The sequence below is a fragment of the Narcine bancroftii genome, chromosome 3 (assembly GCF_036971445.1).
Source record: "Narcine bancroftii isolate sNarBan1 chromosome 3, sNarBan1.hap1, whole genome shotgun sequence".
Lineage (NCBI taxonomy): Eukaryota > Metazoa > Chordata > Chondrichthyes > Torpediniformes > Narcinidae > Narcine > Narcine bancroftii.
In genome coordinates, this window is record NC_091471.1 from 342,106,323 (window position 1) to 342,124,383 (window position 18,061).

General features: G+C 40.4%; 1 protein-coding gene across 8 annotated transcripts in view; it reads left to right on the plus strand.

Annotated features, from left to right (window-relative positions):
- Window positions 1-18,061, plus strand: part of dnah9 (dynein, axonemal, heavy chain 9) — a 380,785-nt gene that overhangs the window by 277,984 nt on the left and 84,740 nt on the right. For 7 of the 8 annotated variants that reach the window (XR_011354703.1, XR_011354704.1, XR_011354705.1 and 4 more), the window contains 3 exons: window positions 10,056-10,249; window positions 13,054-13,202; window positions 14,954-15,081. Coding sequence is in view for 3 of the 8 variants with exons in the window: in XM_069929513.1 (XP_069785614.1) it covers window positions 10,056-10,249; window positions 13,054-13,202; window positions 14,954-15,081 (471 nt within the window). In the remaining 5 variants the exon portion in view is untranslated. Of the gene's footprint in view, window positions 1-10,055; window positions 10,250-13,053; window positions 13,203-14,953; window positions 15,082-18,061 lie in introns of those variants that run through there. The other variant, XM_069929515.1, reaches the window with a different exon arrangement.

Genomic DNA, 18,061 nt, shown 5'->3' on the forward strand with positions numbered 1-18,061 from the left:
GTTCTTGTTGTTTTTCAGAGAGAGATTTGTTGTTCCAGGACATCCACAACTGATGGACTTCCATCAGCGACTTCAGTGTCTTGCTGATGAAACTTGCCCACTTCAGGGTTCTCCAGATGATAACCTCTTTCTTTCAGGTCACCGCAGAGTTCCTTTTTGTTTCCCTTATTCCAATTGAAATATTAGACAGCCAGTCCTCTCCTCTTGTATAAACCACAAGGGCTTTGACCAGGCCCTGAAATGGGGCTTTCCACAAGCTTTCCACCTTGTCCTGTTCCAGTCCCAGCTGCTATTGCTGGCTGTAACAATGTAGAAGTGATCTCTCTCTCTCTCTCACACACACACACACACACCTTGATTGACACTCTGCTTGCAAAACCACATGACCATCCAGACACAAGGTGACTCCGACACACTGCTTCATCTGTTGCTTTTTTTTTGTTAACAACAATCTATTAGTGAAGTCTCTTGGGCACTCTCCAAAGCTCTTGCAAAGAATGCTGGCCCCAACATGTCTAGCATGGGGCAGAGCTCCAGTATTTTTAATAAGATGTGTTTTAAAGTGTTTGTATGTGATCTACTGTAACAAACCTTTCCCAATTTATCTCCCAAAAACCTGTCTATATACTCTGTCCCAGGTGTGACTGGCTTGAGGGGGTAAATGGCCTCCTCCTGCTCTGAGCTAATGTGCCTTAATGAAGGTGTTTGAGAAACCTTGCTGAGTTATTGTGGTCTGAAACATATTGTGAGAGGTAGAGGCAGATTTAACTGGAGCTTTCAGGAGGTGAAAAGAAAAAAAAATCATCACTGATGATGGGAGAGGTCAGTGGCGCGAGACTGATAAATAAGGCCAATACTATTTTAATGGGCCAAATTGTCCCCTCTGTGTTGTAATCATTCAGTAATCCCTGAATAATGCAAACAACATTATAATTAAGGCATTTATGAGTTTGAGAAGAATCTCAGACTGTGTGCTTTGGATTCTACTCATGCATTTGAAAGTAGCCGTATTGTTTAATAATTGATGCTTATTAAATCCCCTTGTGGCAGTAACATTTACCATTTTATCCTGACTTGAACAGAAAGCCCTGTTAGTTATGTGAATATCCTAATTAAAAAATCATTTGAAATGTTGACCATCCATTCAATTTAGGTTAAAAATAAATCCATGTTCTGAATGGCAGAGAGGTTTGGAGTTGTATGGATTTTGCTTGCGTGGACTACTTTTTTAAATACCTGTTGTGGTCAGGGATTCCTCCATGCTTTTTTTGATCCTTTGTATCAAAAAGAAATTTAGATGTACTTCTATTTTGGTGCAGGTTGTGTTCAACACTAAAATAGCCATCAACTTTTAATATTGCTGAAGAATTAAAATGGAGTTAATAAACCAGTTTCTCATCAAAACATATTAAGAGTAACTACTCATTTTTCCTCTATTTTATTTACTTGTGGATTCCATAATTCAGGAGAATTATCTCCAGTATCTCAGGTTTATCCATATTACTGGTCTGTCATTTTAAATTTTAATTTAAAAAAATTTAGTCAAACATCACAGTAAGAGGCCATTTCAGCCCACGACTCCATGCCGCCCACGACTCCATGCCGCCCAATTTACATTTCAAACAGTGGAATCTGGAGCCCCCAGGGAAAATCCGTGCAGCTACGGGGAGAATGTACAAACTCCTTACGTACAGCACGGGATTCGAGCCCTGGTCCTAATCGCTGGCGCAGTAAAGACGTTGTGCCACCCCAACAATGTTATGCATTTTGCTCAATGTCATTTTAGGAAGCTCTTCCATTGGTGAAAAAAGGTTAACTGCCAATTCAATCTCTCCCCTGGAGCTGAGTAGGCTCTGAGTTGCTGGTTAGGAGCCAAGGTTTTAAAAATAGAGAAAACCTGTCTCTGTACTTGTTACGAGGCCCAGAGGATCCATAAACTATTACCAACAGAAATTCACCAAGACAATGGTTATTTAAACAAAAATGATTTTAATTCTCTTCATACATAAGATTATAACTATTAACTTAACCCCCTTCTAATTTTAAGCGCACATGTATGTAATGTTTACGTGTTCAGGTAAGTTCTTTGTTTCATTGTCCAATCGTTCATTTTTCACTTCTCCAAGTGCACTGGCATTAGTGAATTTCCCAGACTGTGCACAGAATTGAACTTTTATGATCTTCACCATGCTCTGGTGCTTTAACTTAAATTGTTACCACAATTTGGTTGGTTTCAGAGAGAGATTCATTGTTTGTTGGACACACACAAACTGATCTCTTTCAATCAGCCACTTCAGTGTCTTGCCAAAGAAATTTACCCCCTCATGGGTTTTCCAAATGATAACCATTTCTTCCGGGTTACCCTAGAGAGTTCTTCATTTTCCCCTATTTTGTGAGAAACACATTAACCAGCCACGTCCTCATGTAATTGACTACAAGGGTTTAGAATAGACTGAGCTCAGAACTCAAAACCCGTCTTCAAATGGGGTCTTATAGCAGGTCTGCAAAGCTTGCAGTTTCCAACACCTCTTTCTGCTAGAAACTGGAACTCTCTCCCTCTCTCTCCAATGAGAATAGCATGTTTTTTTTTCCTCTCTGTTTACAAAACTACATGATCCCTCATAGAACAGCAAGCTTCAACCAAACTTGGATTGCTGGCACCAGCAAAAAATTAATCAGTTTCTGAGCCTGGACATCTGTTCCTTTAGAGATGATAGTCCATTTCGATTCCACAACATCAGTCCAATTAACACCTAATTGTGAAGTCTTCATTGGCATTCTTCAAAGTTACTGTAGTCTCTGCTTAGGCATAGCTCTTGCATTTCAAATAAGATGTCTTTTGTGAAATGTTACTGTAAACTAATACCTAAACTAAACCCCCACAATCTATGCCATTTAAAGAAATATTTTATGATAATTGTATTAACTTATTCTGTAACAACTGGTTTTACACCAAGGCAGAACACCAATGTGGTGAAACATGAAAGTCTGCAGACACTGTGATTTTAGTTCAAAAAACATAGAAATACAGGAGGATCTTGTAGTGTCCATAGGAGGTAAAGATGTATTACTGACATTTCAGACTTGAGTCCTTCTTCAAGGTGCAGGTAAATAACAGGAAGGCATCTGATGGAGAGAGAAAGGAGGAAGAATGGGAGGGGGTGGAGTCCAGACCAAAAGCCAAATGGTGTTAATTGGATATGATGAGAGAAAGGTAAGAATAGATTTTGGCTCTCTGAAAGGAGACAGAAGGAAAAGGGAAGAGAGACAGTTGGGAGAAAGGTGACAAGAGGAAGATGAAGGGGGGTAGTTTTAACAGAAATTGGAAAGTCGATGTTAATGCCATTCAATTTGAGGGTACCCAGATGGAATATGAGGTGTTGTTCCTCCAATTTGTGTGTGGTCTTAGTCTGGCAGAACATGAAACCATTGACAGACGTGTCAACAAGGAAATGGGATGGGGAATTGAAATGGGTGGTCACTGGGAGATCCACGCTATTGCAGCAGACAGGACCAAGGTGCTCACTGAAGCGATCTCCCAGTCTGTGCCCAGTCTCTCTGATGTACAGGAGCTCTGCATTCAGAAGATGACCCCTGCAGATTCACAAATGAAATGTTCCTTCTCTTGGAAGGACTGTTTGGGGCCCTGAATATTGGTGAGGGAGGAGATGTGGACACAAGCGGAGCATCTCCAGCATTCACGGGTACATGCCAAGGGAATGATTGATGGGGAGGGAGGAGTGGACAAGGGAGTCATGGAGGGAGGGGTTTCTGTGGAAGGCAGTAAGGGGAATGTGTCTCAAGGCGGGATCACCTAGTTGTGGTGGAACACTGCAATACATGCATTGTACTGGTTGGCCCGCCCCTAACACTGTAACTCCTCCCCTTCAGGGTTCCTAATAAAGGTGGTACCACCCAAGCTCCTCCCTCAGTACTTGCCCTGGAATCGGCCCAACAGCATGTAGTGATTAAAACCTATTAATCTTGACCTGGTCTGTCAGGTCTAAGTGATAGCGCTACAGTAGCAGGTGGTGGAAATTGCGGAGGAGGATAGCAATGAGTAAGAAATTTCAAACATCTCTTGCCAATCCAGTCCTACTCATTATAGATTGCCAGATATTTAGGGAATTCTTAATTCCTTTAAAGTGCAGGGGCAAAAGTCTGTTAAATGTTTTTATTCATATTTGGCTTACTGCCACTTACTTTCAGTAAAAAGGTTAAAGATTTGGATGATGTTATCCCAATTAGATTTTGATATTTTCAATATCCATTGATTACCAGTTCTTATTTCTTCAGTCAAGCACAAAATGATAACGAGGTTTCTGCAACTTTGCCAAATTTCGCTGGCGATAAGAGGTCACACCAAGGTAAATTGGCCTGGGAATGCACATGCAATAAACTGAATATTATCAGCTATTGTCAATAGACATATACTACTGATTTAATTAATTGATTTTGAAACAATTAAATTCATTTCCCCCATTTCCACAACCATTAGCATCTCCTTCGTCCTTTTCTACATGTTGTTGCGTAACTCCTTGGAAGAGCATTGGGTCTAGAATCATCTATTTCTTTAAATAACTTGCTCCTTATTCATTAAACTTTGTATAAACCAAGCTGGTCATCTGAGATGTCGGGAAGCTAACTTTGAGGTTAACCAGGAAAACTTGGTGGATTGTGAGGCTATTGGAAGAACTAACATCCATCTTTCCAGTTGTGCATGGAGCAGACAGACAGTGAGCCTAGTTATTCGGCATTATGGAGTGACAGTGTGTGAAAACAGGTTGTATTAGTGGAGGAGAGCTGTGCCCCTTGAAATAGATCAAATTTTGCATTTCAGATTTTTCTTTTACTTGACAACAATTCAATTATTACTGTACTAATATCCAAGATCAACAGTTTTTAAACCAGTTTGCATTCACACCCATCTTAAACTATTGGATCGTGTAATCATTAATTCTTTAATTCTTGCCAGATCCAAAATCCACAAATCATTTCGTGATTTTTTTTTGTTCCCCAATAAATCTGGGTTAGCCAGGTCTTCGCATAAATCTAACCAAAGGAAATGAGGTTCCAGGAATGAGGGGCATCCAATAATTCTACATGACTCAAAGTGCAAGCTGATAAGGGTGCATAACAGTGCAATTGGCAGATCGTCCAAACCAAAATGCTTTAAGGATTGAGGTAACTTGAAGTACTGAGGAGGCGGGAGATGGAGGAAGATGTTGACTTTACATACAAACGCCAAAAGAAAAACAAAGCAAAGGGAGATCGTTGATCAAGTTTGGAGAAAGAACAGATAGACAGAGCAGAGCGAAGAAAAATGGCAATTTTAAACCTTTTCGAGCAATTCACTAATTGAAGCAATGAGCATATTGATTATTTTGCAGTGCCGGTGAGTTTCATTGTCAACTATTTATATTTAATCACGTTGTTAATATTGTCCTGAAGCTTCAAGGTATTGGACCACAGTATATACAATAATTTTAGTGATTGATCAGGCAGACACTAAGCCAGCAAATTAATGTCATCATATTCAAAAATATCTCTTGGTTGTTCGCAATTAAAGCTACTTCTTTCCATTGCTTGATCTTGTTGAACTACTGCAAAGTACAAACAAATGGCTACTTTAGGTCTGCCTTTATCCTGATCTTTACCATGCATTACTGCAGATCTGGATAGAGATGATCTGATATTTCCCAAACTATGTTTGGTGCTGGGGAGTACGGGAGTGAACATTATACCATGTTTGTCATTTTCCCCAAAGTAAATTCCTGTTTTCATTTTATTCAGTGGGTCTTGGGGTCTGTCTGCCACCATTCTTGCCCTGGTTGCCCAATGCTTTTTTTTTCTGGTGGTATGGTACAAATCCCCATTTTTGATGACCCCCCTTATCCCCCCATTGCCATCCTGATTCCCAGTGAAGGGCATATTTATTGCTGCAGCTCTCCCTCTTCTAAGGAAATGATGAAGACATGACCCCTCTTTACTTGCAACTTTGGATACACCCCACAGTTTTTCCACAGACTGCCAATTCGAATGTGTATAGCTTCGTCCAATGTCCTCTGAGCCCTGCGCCAAACTGGGATGGGTAGTCATGCAAGGGGGAGCACTTCATGTACTCAAAGTTCAGGACGGTTAGGGTTTGTTTTTTCCAATGAATTTGAAGAACACAGGAAGGATGAAGGATAGACCTGAGCATAATATTAAACCCAAAGTTCTTTCAAAGGAGTTGTGCCATCACAATCTCCATATTTATTCCCTATTCTTATTACAGTACGAGTCCTAAAATCTGGACTGCTCAGGGATAGACTCGGTCTGGATTTTCTGAAATCACCGGGCAGTACTTTTAAAATTTAAATTTCAGGAAGAATAAAGGAGATGAACAGGCAAAATTTAATCGTTTGTTCATTTATAAAAACAAACAGTTTTAAAGAAAAATAAAGTCAACACTTGGCAAAAATGTTAGCAGAAATATTTTCACTACAAAAAAGAACACGGAATGCTTACAATTATGTTTAAAAACAAACATTGTAAAAAAAAATACACTAGACAAATAAATTTATTACAGATACTATTACCTGTATTAAGCATGATCACTTGTTCCTGCTGTCATCCGTGGCAATTATGCATGCACACATGCACACAAGAGCCCGCTAAATTTTAAAAAGTTTGAGAGTCTGGATTCTCAGGTCCTCCAGATTTATAGCATCCGGATTTTTGGACTTTTGCTATATTTTGGAGATCGTGGTGGTGATCCTTCTGCCTCTGTTACAAAGCTGCATTCTGCTTTTAAGGAGGGGAAGCGACAGGGAGGAGGGTTTGGACGTTAGGTTTTTGACTCAGTGATTACGATAGAACAGAGGTTTATCTACAGGTGTTTGTCTTGAATGGAAATGTGCAGGTCCAGTTACCCACTTCACCTGCTGTCTTTGTTCTGTTGGGTGGCAGAGATCATAGCTGCAGGAGGTCTAAAACAACATGCACCATTTAATGCCTTACAACCGTCTGAATAATTGCTATGCACAAACAAATCAAAGAGAATTGTGTTAAGTGGAAAAGTTTTGGAACGATTTGATTGTTTTTCTAGGACAAATTATGAAGATGAAGATACCAAAGGATCCAAGGATATTTTTAATTGGGAATATATATATATGAGAAGGTTGTAAAGTTGAAATTAGATATATGTCGAGAATTTTTTAGGAATAGTGACTGCAAAGAAATGTATAGCAATAACATGGAAAATTGAAAATGTAGTATTATTAAGTAGATGGCATAATGAAATGCAATATTGTATACCTTTAGAAAAAATAACATAATTTAAGGAATTGATTTGAATTTTTTTATAATATTTGGAAACCATATATGGGTTTTATGAATAAATTTCCATCCACCTCTTCTACCTTACCCACCCCTCTCAAATAGAGATTATAGTAATAATCAATGAATATGTATATACTGACAATATTATATATGTACCAATAGGTGTTCTTTCCTTTTCTTTCTTTTAGGAGGGAGGGGGTTGGGGAGAAAAAAAATTGTGTTTTTTTTTATCATTATCCATGACCAAATGGTTGATGTTATATTATTGATTTTTTTGTATTGAGATACAATGATCAATATTTTTTTTTAAAAAAAGAAAATTGTGTTGTGGAGATAGGTGTGGTATACAAAACATAGTCACCCAACTACATTACAGGCCCTTCGGCCCACAGTGTTGTGATGACCTAATAGCCTTTTTGAACAACTGCTGAGATTTTCCTTCTCCTTATCCCTCCATTTTTTCTCAATTCCATGTATTCAACTGATCATCTCTTAAAAGATCTGATTGTATCTTCCTCTAGCACCATTGCTGGCACCACTCTATGTGTGAAAAATGTACCTCTCATATTCTCTCTCCCCCCCTCCCCCCCCAGTACTTACTCCCAAGCCCCCTCGTGTTAGCCTGGGTAAAACCTCTGGCCATCCACGCAATCCATACCCCACTTCGGTCAGGTCATCCCTCATTCTCCATCACTCCGAGGAGAAAAGACCAACTTCAGGCATCCTTGTAAATCTCATCTGAACTCTCTCTATAGCTTGAACATGTTCAGAATAGGGTTTCACTTTTACTTCCTTTCTTAGCATTGTGGATGTGTTGTGACAGATTATGTTGTATTTTAGATTGTATCTAGATATGTTTTAAAGAGATAGATTGTGGCAGGATTTCTTAGTGTAGGTCACTTACAAACAGATCTCATTTAAAATACTGGAGCTCTGCTCAAGCCAGACAGGCTGGGCCTGTGACTTTGCAAAAGCTTTAGGGTGTGTCTAAGGGACTTCACTAATAGATTGTTGTTTTGAAAGAAACATGTGAAAGAACTCGAAGGATTAGGCTCAGAGCCATAGGCTGTCTGAGTGCAGTTTGCTGTTCTAAGAGGGTCATGTGGTTTTGCAAGCAGTGAGAGTCAAATAGGCTTTTCTCTGAGAGAGAGAGTTTTAGAGTTCAGCAGCTGGGACTGGAACATGACAAGCTGGCAAACTTGTGGAAAAACCCCATTTTGAAGACAGGTTGTGAGTTCTTAGTTCAGCCTGGTCAAAGCCCTTGTGGTCCATGCAAGAGGAGAGGACTGGCTGCCTAATGTTTCACTTGAAATAAGGGAAACAAAAAGGAACTCTGTGGTGACCTGAAAGAAAGAAGTTATCATCTGGAAAGCCCTGATGGGGCAAGTTTCTTCAGCAAGACACTGACATGACTGATCAGAAGGAATCAGCTTGTGTCCAGCGAACAACGCATCTCTTTCTGAAAACCAACAAGAACCTTCTTGAGCAGTAACTATTTACCTTTCAAGCACCAAAGCCTGGTGAACTTCATAAATGTCATATTCTGTGCACAGTATAAGAATTGCCTGCAACCAGTGAACTTGGAGGAGTGAGAAGTGAGATTGGACTGTGAATCAAAGGACTTGTCTAAACTTGCATACACATTATATACATGTGCGCTTCGAAATAGAAGGGGGTTAGTTAAGTCAATAGTAATAAGTTAAAGTTTGATCCTGTTTTCATGTTTAAATATAATTAAAGGCAACTTTTGTTTAAGTCACCATTTGTCTTGGTGAATTTCTGTTGCTGCTGGGTTTTGGGGTCCTCTGGGCTCGTAACAGTGTTCAGCAATCTTTCCCATACAATTTCTCGTTAATGGTACACCAACTGCACATTATTTGCCAGGATTTAACATGGTGAAGTAAAACACAAAAGTCTGCAGACACCTAGATGAAGGGCTCACGCCCGAAACATTGGTTATGTATATTTATCTTTGCTGGAAGTACTCGAGATGGCAGAGGTCGACAGCATCGAGTCCACGCTGCTGAAGATCCAGCTGCGCTGGATGGGTCACGTCTCCAGAATGGAGGACCATCGCCTTCCCAAGATCGTGTTATATGGCGAGCTCTCCACTGGCCACCGTGACAGAGGTGCACCAAAGAAAAGGTACAAGGACTGCCTAAAGAAATCTCTTGGTGCCTGCCGCCAGTGGGCTGATAATGCCTCAAACCGTGCATCTTGGCGCCTCACAGTTTGGTGGGCAGCAACCTCCTTTGAAGAAGACCGCAGAGCCCACCTCACTGACAAAAGGCAAAGGAGGAAACACCCAACCCCAACCCACCAATTTTCCCCTGCAACCGTGTCTGCCTGTCCCGCATCGGACTTGTCAGCCACAAACGAGCCTGCAGCTGACGTGGACATTACCCCTCCATAAATCTTCGTCCGCGAAGCCAAGCCAAAGAAGATAAAGGATACTGTTTGACCTGCTGAGTTTCGCCAGCATTGTGTTTTTACTGAGCAGTATTTGTTGCAAGGGTGTATATTGTGGCAAATGGACCCTGACAACTTTGAGGAAACAGAGTTTTAATATAATGTTTTTTTTTTAATTTAGAGATGCAGCACATGAATCCTCACCACCCAAATTCACCCAATTAATCTATCCTCTGTACGTCTTTGGCTCTGTCTGAGCACATTCAGAGTTGGAGTTGATTTAAGATTGAAGGAAATATCTCTGTGCTTCTTTATGTTCTCAGGCTCTAGCATCCATGGAGGAGTTTCGAAACCTGGACCGTGATATTGAAGGCTCTGCCAAACGATGGAAGAAGTTTGTGGAGTGTGAATGTCCAGAGAAAGAGAAATTTCCACAAGAATGGAAAAACAAGACCACGTTGCAGCAGCTGTGCATGTTGAGAGCTCTGCGTCCCGACCGCATGAGCTATGCAGTCCGGTGAGAACAAATACCCAAAAGGCTCTATCATGATCAATTAACTTGTTTTAAAGAATTCATGATGTTGAAGATTTGAAAATCTTTATTCTTGATCTGATGATTATGCATTATATGCCAGGTCTTAAGCTGTATTATAAAATTTTGAAATGATAATACCTGGTGCAATTGGTCTATTTTCTCCCTGTACTTAATTTAACCTACAAAAACTTCATAAAGGAGTCAATAGTCCTAATAATAACAGGAAGATTTAGCAGCAGTGTGGGTGACAATTCTGGGAAAGCATGGAATGTTATTGTATATGTTTAAAGCTCATTTCCTAGCCATGCCCAGCCAATCTGAGGCTGACCTACTGACCAGTAGGGTGGTCTCAGACATTGGGCCACAGCCGAGGAATCACACTGAGAGGGTGCCGGATGGATTTTATGAATCAGATTTTGTGGAGTAAGTTAGTCTGACAAGGAGGCCAGAGTGAGGGAGGTTGGGGGGGGGGGGGGGAATGGGGGACATGTATGATGAGTTGAACGCTGGGGTGATGAACTGGACGCAGGGGGCTAAGTCGGATGTTGAGGTGATCCAGTTGTCTCACCCTGAGACATTTTCAGGGAAGGCCATTGTCAGTTATGGTTTGAGAAAGCATGGAAAGAAAATGTTTGAAAACCACTGTTTTAATCGTACCTAATTGACTCATTATGTGCATGGTTTCATAACTCCAAAGGAAATGGACCAATGACAATTTTTCTCAAGCAAAATATTTCAGTAACAATTGGGTCTAGAGCAGTGATTCTCAACTTCCCTTCCCACTCACCTACCACCTGACACATCACAGAGCATTTATGGCATAGGGATTACTTAAAGTGATAGGTGAGTGGAAAGAAAAAGGTTGAGAACCACTGATCTACTGCATTTTTATATCCTCAAAGAACTCCAATAAGTTGTTAAAATGTTACCTGACCTTCCTCAAAACACGCTGCATCTGCCTCATGAGAAAAAAAATTCTATCTAAACATCTTGCTATTTCTTCCTCATTGAGAATTTTCAACATTCTCCCAATTATGGTTATTAAGCTAACCTGCCTGTAGTTACCTGCCTTTTGTTACCTTTCTTTTAAGTGCAGTAGAGCTACATTTGATGTCTTCCAATCTGCCACGACCTGCAGATTTGATCACAAATGCATCTGCTATAACTACTGCCATTTCTTTTGGTAGAATCCTGGTATGCATTCATTCAAGACGAGCGAGCTTATCTACTTTTTGGACCACTAATTTACTCAGTGCTACTGTTTTCGTGACCAGCAATTGAATTAAAATCCTCCCCTCCCCTCATCCCCTCAACCTCAATCTATGGCACAGTGATGACTGACACAAAATGATTGTTCAGGGCCTCTTTACTGACTGACAGACACAATTGTGCATGCTTCATGGAATACATGGTGATTACATAACATTACTCCAACTCCTGCAAATACTGGACTACACTGCTGACTCCGCATGTATTTTGCATTACTGGGTAACTGTGAATGTGTATTCGTTTACTTCCTTTTATATTCATTATCTTTTTTTGCTCATTGTGGATGAGGGAGATTGAAAAATTGGCTAAATGGTGTAACAACTTTGCAATCAATGTTACCAAAGCCAAGGAGCTGATTGTTCAACTTCAAGAAGGAAAAACTAGAGATATATGATCCAGTGATTATTGGGGCATCAGAGGTGGAGAAGGTGAGCAAATGTAAGTTCTTGGGAGTCACAATCTCGGACCCAACATCATGAAGAAAACACGTCATTCCTCTAATTCCTGGTATGGCATCAGAACCCCCGGCAAATGTGCAGTGGAAAGAGTGCTGATCGGCAACATCAGAGTCTGGTACAGGGTCACCAATATCCCTGAGCAAGAAGCCCTGCAAAAGGTAGTGGGCAATAGCCCAGGGCATCACAGGGAAAACCCTCCCCACCATCAAGAACGTGTACAGGGAACACTGCTGTTGGGAGAGCAGCCGTCATCGTCAAGGACGCCTATCACCCAGCACACGGTCTGTTCTCATGGCTACCATTAGGAAAGAGGAATAGGTGCCACAAAACTCATGGCACCAGATCAGGAACAGCTGCTACTCTTCTACCATCAGAGTCCTCAAGAAGAAACTTAGTCAAGGACACTGACTTTAGTGATTTTTATTTCTCTCTGTATTGCAGTCAGTTTACTTACATTTCTTTATTTGTTTGCGTGTGCACGTTGCATCAGGTTTATAAGTTATAATCCTGCTTTACCTGCAGGAAAAAAGAGAATCTCAGGGTTGTATGTGATGTCATGAGCATTCTCTGACAATAAATCTGAAATGTACTGTTCTAAAATTATCCTTGGTGTGTTTCATGTTACTGGGAAGCTGCAGGAAGTAAGACTTTCATTGCATCTGCACGTTATAATTGTGAAATGATAGTGAACTTCCAATTTTAAAACAATAATCGGATGAGAAGTCAAGAGAACGTACCTAGACTTCCCTTCGGTCAGTACTGGTGCATCCTCTTCATGCAATTCTTGCTCCTTATTGTAATCGTTATCCATAAAGGGCAGCCCTCAAAAACCAGGAAAGGTAGCACTTTCTATCATTCAGCACCGTTCCTTCATGTCAAAGTACACAGTACTTTTGTACACAAATGAAATGGGTTTTGAATGTAGGTTTCCTCCACGCTCATGGATCAACAGTTTTAGTGAATGATTTCCAGAACTGAATTAATTTTTGATTGTCACCTAACATCAAAGAAGGTGCCTGTTGTGGTGTTTTAAAAAAAAACCTGTGCTCATCTCCTCAGTGATTTTGTGGAAGAAAAATTGGGCAGCAAATATGTTGTGGGGAGGCCACTGGATTTTGCATCATCGTTTGACGAATCTGGACCAGCCATACCGATGTTTTTCATCCTTTCTCCTGGTGTCGATCCACTCAAGGACGTAGAAAGACATGGTAATATTTCCTGTTTATTTGCTGCCAGTTCCTCAAGAGATTGAACTAACATGAAGCTAAACTGAAAAAAAAAATTTATATTACTGTAAAAAAAAATTAAGCACAGTGAAACCCCTGGTACCCGGCACTATAGGGATTGGTAGATGCTGGATAAGTGAATTTTCCAGTTGCTTGATACTACATGTTGCATGATGGGCAAATGAACGACAAGGCTTACCAATTTTAAACATAAGCATTTTTTACCTATTTATTTTCAGTGATTATTTTGCTGGTTGCTTGAGGCTGCCAGTTGCTTGAATTTTGCATAATGGGTTTGACTGTATTATTTTGCAATAGAATTTACAAGGTCAGGAGTTAATGATAGTATAAACTGAACATAATGTGCCTACTTTCCAGCTTGTGGTCAATCATCAATAAATATCACATTATGTTCTCTTGAAACAGTGCAAGTAAGGTGACAGCAGTCCTGGCTGTTGTGGAGCTCAGTCCTCCACCTTTCTTACGAAAGTGAAAATGTCAAGGTACCCAGCAGGTTAGGCATAATCAATTAATGTTTCAGGTGTGATCACTTCATCTGAACTGCAGAGAGAGAAAATATGTCAATTTTCAGATACCCGCAAGGTCATGGAGGGATGGGTTCAAGAAAAGGAATCTCGCTGATAGGATGAGACCAGATGACTTAAATTAGCAGTAGGTGTACCACTAAGGATCGGGCAATTTTTTTTTTACATTGGCATTGCTTCCTAATTGCAAGATTGTGGACGTGCCCCAGCGAAACAGATGATGTAAATAGAAAAAGAAAAACTGAGCCAAAATGATGGTCGGCAGAAATGGCTAATTCTAGTGCAGTCAAAAGGAAAGAGTGAATTACCCAGAAGACTTGATGCGCCCAGCTGAGAGAAGACGCGCTGTACCTTGGCTCATGTTGGGCTGCTTTATTGTAAGTCTTCAGGTCGCCACAGTAAGGAAGTTCAGGGTGGAAATAGATGGTGAAATAAATCGCAGGCATTGGGAATCTCTGAAAGCAGGCCTCTGCAAAATGATCAACCAATCTGTATTCTTTGGTTCCTCCAGCATTGAGGAGCCCTCACTTTGTACACGGAATGAATGCCATACCTGGATTGGAGGAACTGCGAGCTTCACTGTTAGACTCACTGGATGGTGGAAAGGGAAGAGATGAAGGGACAAGTGTGGCATTTCCTGGAGTGGCGATGATTTGGGACTGATTGAAAGTACTCTGATTTAAATCCACTTCAAGATTTTGAACATATTTTGGTTGCTCACAGTATGTTTTAGAAGCAGATGTCAGCTGCACAGTTGGTCTAATTGAGGAGCTATCATTCTGTATTTTTCCTTCAGAAAACACAGTCAGCATACTATTTAAAGCACAGAATCCATTATTAAATTGAGAGAATGTCAGAAAGTTCATTCAGTTAAGTACATAAATATTGACTTCTTGATGTGTTTCTGATTTACTTGGAGGAAGTAAAGGAAATGAGCATTCAATTTCTACAAAACTGAGTTTTATCAATTTGTGATTGAACTCATGGAAAGTGTATAGAAAGTCAGGGATAAAAGTTGATAACATCTCAAAATGTAATAAAATATATTTCATTATTTTGCATGTGATTTTTGCATATAAATGTCGAAGCACAATACACTTGCTGATTCATCATTTCAGTATGAGAGAACTCGATCATAGCAACAAAGGAGGAAGTTCTCTGATCTCATTATTTGTTTTTCAACTGCAGGCAAAAAGCTGGGTTTTACATTTGATAATGGAAACTTCCACAATGTCTCACTTGGACAAGGCCAGGAGGTAGTAGCCGAGCAGGCACTTGACTTGGCAGCCAAAGAGGGCCACTGGGTTATTTTACAGGTATGTAACACTACTTTTGGGTATGTTTTGAAAGACCAATTCTCTGGGCTTGATCTAATTAAGTGCATTGTTTTCTTTCGAATACAATTCTGATACCTGCTGTACAACATCTAAAAACAAAAAGGACAATCTTTATTTAACTTGAATCAATTATGTTAACAGAAAATCTGTGAAACCAGGTTGATATTGTAATCTGAAGCATCTACACTCTCAGTTATTGATCATTTTCCAAACAGATCGTAAATCATCTGCACAATTTTTGGAAAGTGAATTGAGGACTTCAGGTGGACCAGGTCTCTGTCACATTAAGAGCTCTGGAGTGGACAGCACCAAGTTCCTATTCTGGACCCTGGTCATTTCTGTGCATCCAGCAAAGTTTCCAGTTTTCAAACCATTTGTGTTATGAAAAGAAAATAATGTATACCATTACATACAAAGCTGCAGAAATGCTGAGACTACTCAGTCATTATTAGAGAAGTGAACTTTTTTTTCCATTTATTCTATTCTGATTTTTGTCCAAGGTACTTTATACAAATAAAAACAAATTCCATGTGTGGGCCTTTGGTTTCAAGCCTACAAAATAATTTCAAAAACATTTTCATTTTAATTTTTTTTTAAATTTAAACATACAGCACGGTAACAGGCCATTTTGGCCCATGAGTCCGTGCTGCTCACTTTACACCCCATCAAACTTACACTCCTGGTACGTTTTGAACAGCGGGAGGAAATTGGAGCCCCCAGAGAAAACACACGCAGACACGGGGAGAATGGTCAAACTCCTTACAAACAGCGCGGGATTTGAACCCTGGCCTGGTCCCAATCGCTGGCACGGTAGAGGCATTGCACTAACTGCTTCACCAACCGTGCCGCCCCTTCCTTGTGTCATTTGTATTGTTCTCCAGATACTTTACGTTCAGTTATGGAGAGAAAATAGAATGCATTTAAATATCTTCTGAATACTAGCATTATCATGTTTGATAATGAAATGTTTATCCTCAACTTTGTTGCTGTTGTCTTTTCTATTTATTGTTTATTCATGACTAATGCTCATTTAAATCAATAATATTGGTTTAGTTCAACTGCACAATTTCCAGCCGATACAATCAGGTTACCTTTTCCTTCTCAGGATCGTTTAGTTGATAATTGTGACTGGCAGATGAGCATTTGTTTTCGGGAGCCACACGGGAGACTGCAAATGTAGGAATCTGGAGCATCACACAATTTGCTGGAAGAGCTCAGCCAGGTTAAACAGCATCAGTGGCATAAATAAGAACCGTCAACATTTCAGGCCAGAACCCTTCACAGAGGGGAGAGAGCTAATGGATAATGACAACAAAGTGGGAGGGGTTGGACAGGGGCCATTTTGGGATTGGTGAACCAGGGATGGAATGAAATATGATGGACAGAGACCATTGATTGACAGGTGTTGGACAAAGGGAGAGAGATGGAAAAAAAAAAGGTCACATGGAAGATGGGTCAAAGAGTGTAGAGAAGGGTGATAAATGGAGATGAAAGACTGCTGGTGCAGGAATCTGATGAGAAGAGAATGTGGCGATGGTGGTATAACAAGAGCTGTTGGATGAACTGTGAAGGAAGGACATATGAGACCTGATGATCCCAAGGGGAAGAATCCAGGGGATATGGGAGTGGATGGAACCAGAGAGAGAGGATTGAGAATGGTTGGGGAAAAGGACAAATTGGGGTGGGGGCAAAGGTAAAAAGTAGCTCAGAAGAAGAGAGCAGCAAATTCAGCATTCATACCTTTGGGCTATAGACTGCCCAGATAGAAATGAGAGCACTATTTCCTTGTCAGTTTCCTTGAAGTATTTGAACCGTGTACAGAGATTATTGTGGATTCCTTTCTCACTGATCTTGACTCATCACCGCACCACCTCGTTTTGTGAAGTTACAACACTGTGAACTTGGCGGCGGGGGTAAAGGTCACTCTGGTGACAACCTCTCTTTCACTAGTCATACTTCCTGTGGTGAAATGGGTGTAACTTGCCGTTTTCTACCCAATTACTTGCCTGTTATCTGGCTGGGAGTAATTGTCCGTTTTTCAAATTGCTTGGGTTATTTTCAACTGCACAAGCCTGTTTCATGGCTGAATGTTTTATCTCTATTTGATTGCTGTAGGCACTTCCAAATAAACATATCAGCATAACTTTTATTGTATTAACACAAGCTTTTAGTTAGAGGGACAGAACTGAAATCTTCTATCTCAAGAAAATAAAGAAATTTTTATAAATCTTCATAAATATCTTTAATCCTGAGAGTGTAGCCACACCTACTGGCAGGACTTAAAGGATTGCTCCTAGCCAGACCAGGTCATTCTGGACTGGTCAACCTACTTGTGATATGCTCCAGTCTTTTAGTTAATGAAAGCCTTGGTTTGGATCAACAAATCTTTGGTTCTTTCGACGCGCACCACACATGCTTACTCTTGAACAATGCGTGTTGCTGAATTTGCAGCAAGACGACAAACAAAATGTTTGTAATAGAGTCATCCAGCATGGAACACAGGCTTTACCCCAACTCGTCCATGCCAACCCAAGTTGGAATTCTGAGCAAGTTTGCCTCCAATACTTCAAAGCTCTTTCTAACCATATATCTGTCCATAAGTCTTTTGAATAGTTTCCTTTGGCAGCTCCTTCCAGATACGGACCACCGTTTGAGTGGAAAAAGTCAAGTCCCTCTTAAACCTTTCCCCTCTCGCCTTAAACATATGCCCTCTAGCTCTGGAATTGTCTCCACGGGACAAAAAAAAAATTGTGAGCATTTATTTTATCCATGCATCTCATGATTCTATCACCACTCAGCTTCTTATGCTCTCTTTATTAACTAAAAGACTGGAGCATATCACAAGTAGGTTGACCAGTCCAGAATGACCTGGTCTGGCTAGGAGCAACCCTTTAAGTCCTGCCAGTAGATGTGGCTACACTCTCAGGATTAAAGATCTTTATGAAGATTTATAAAAATT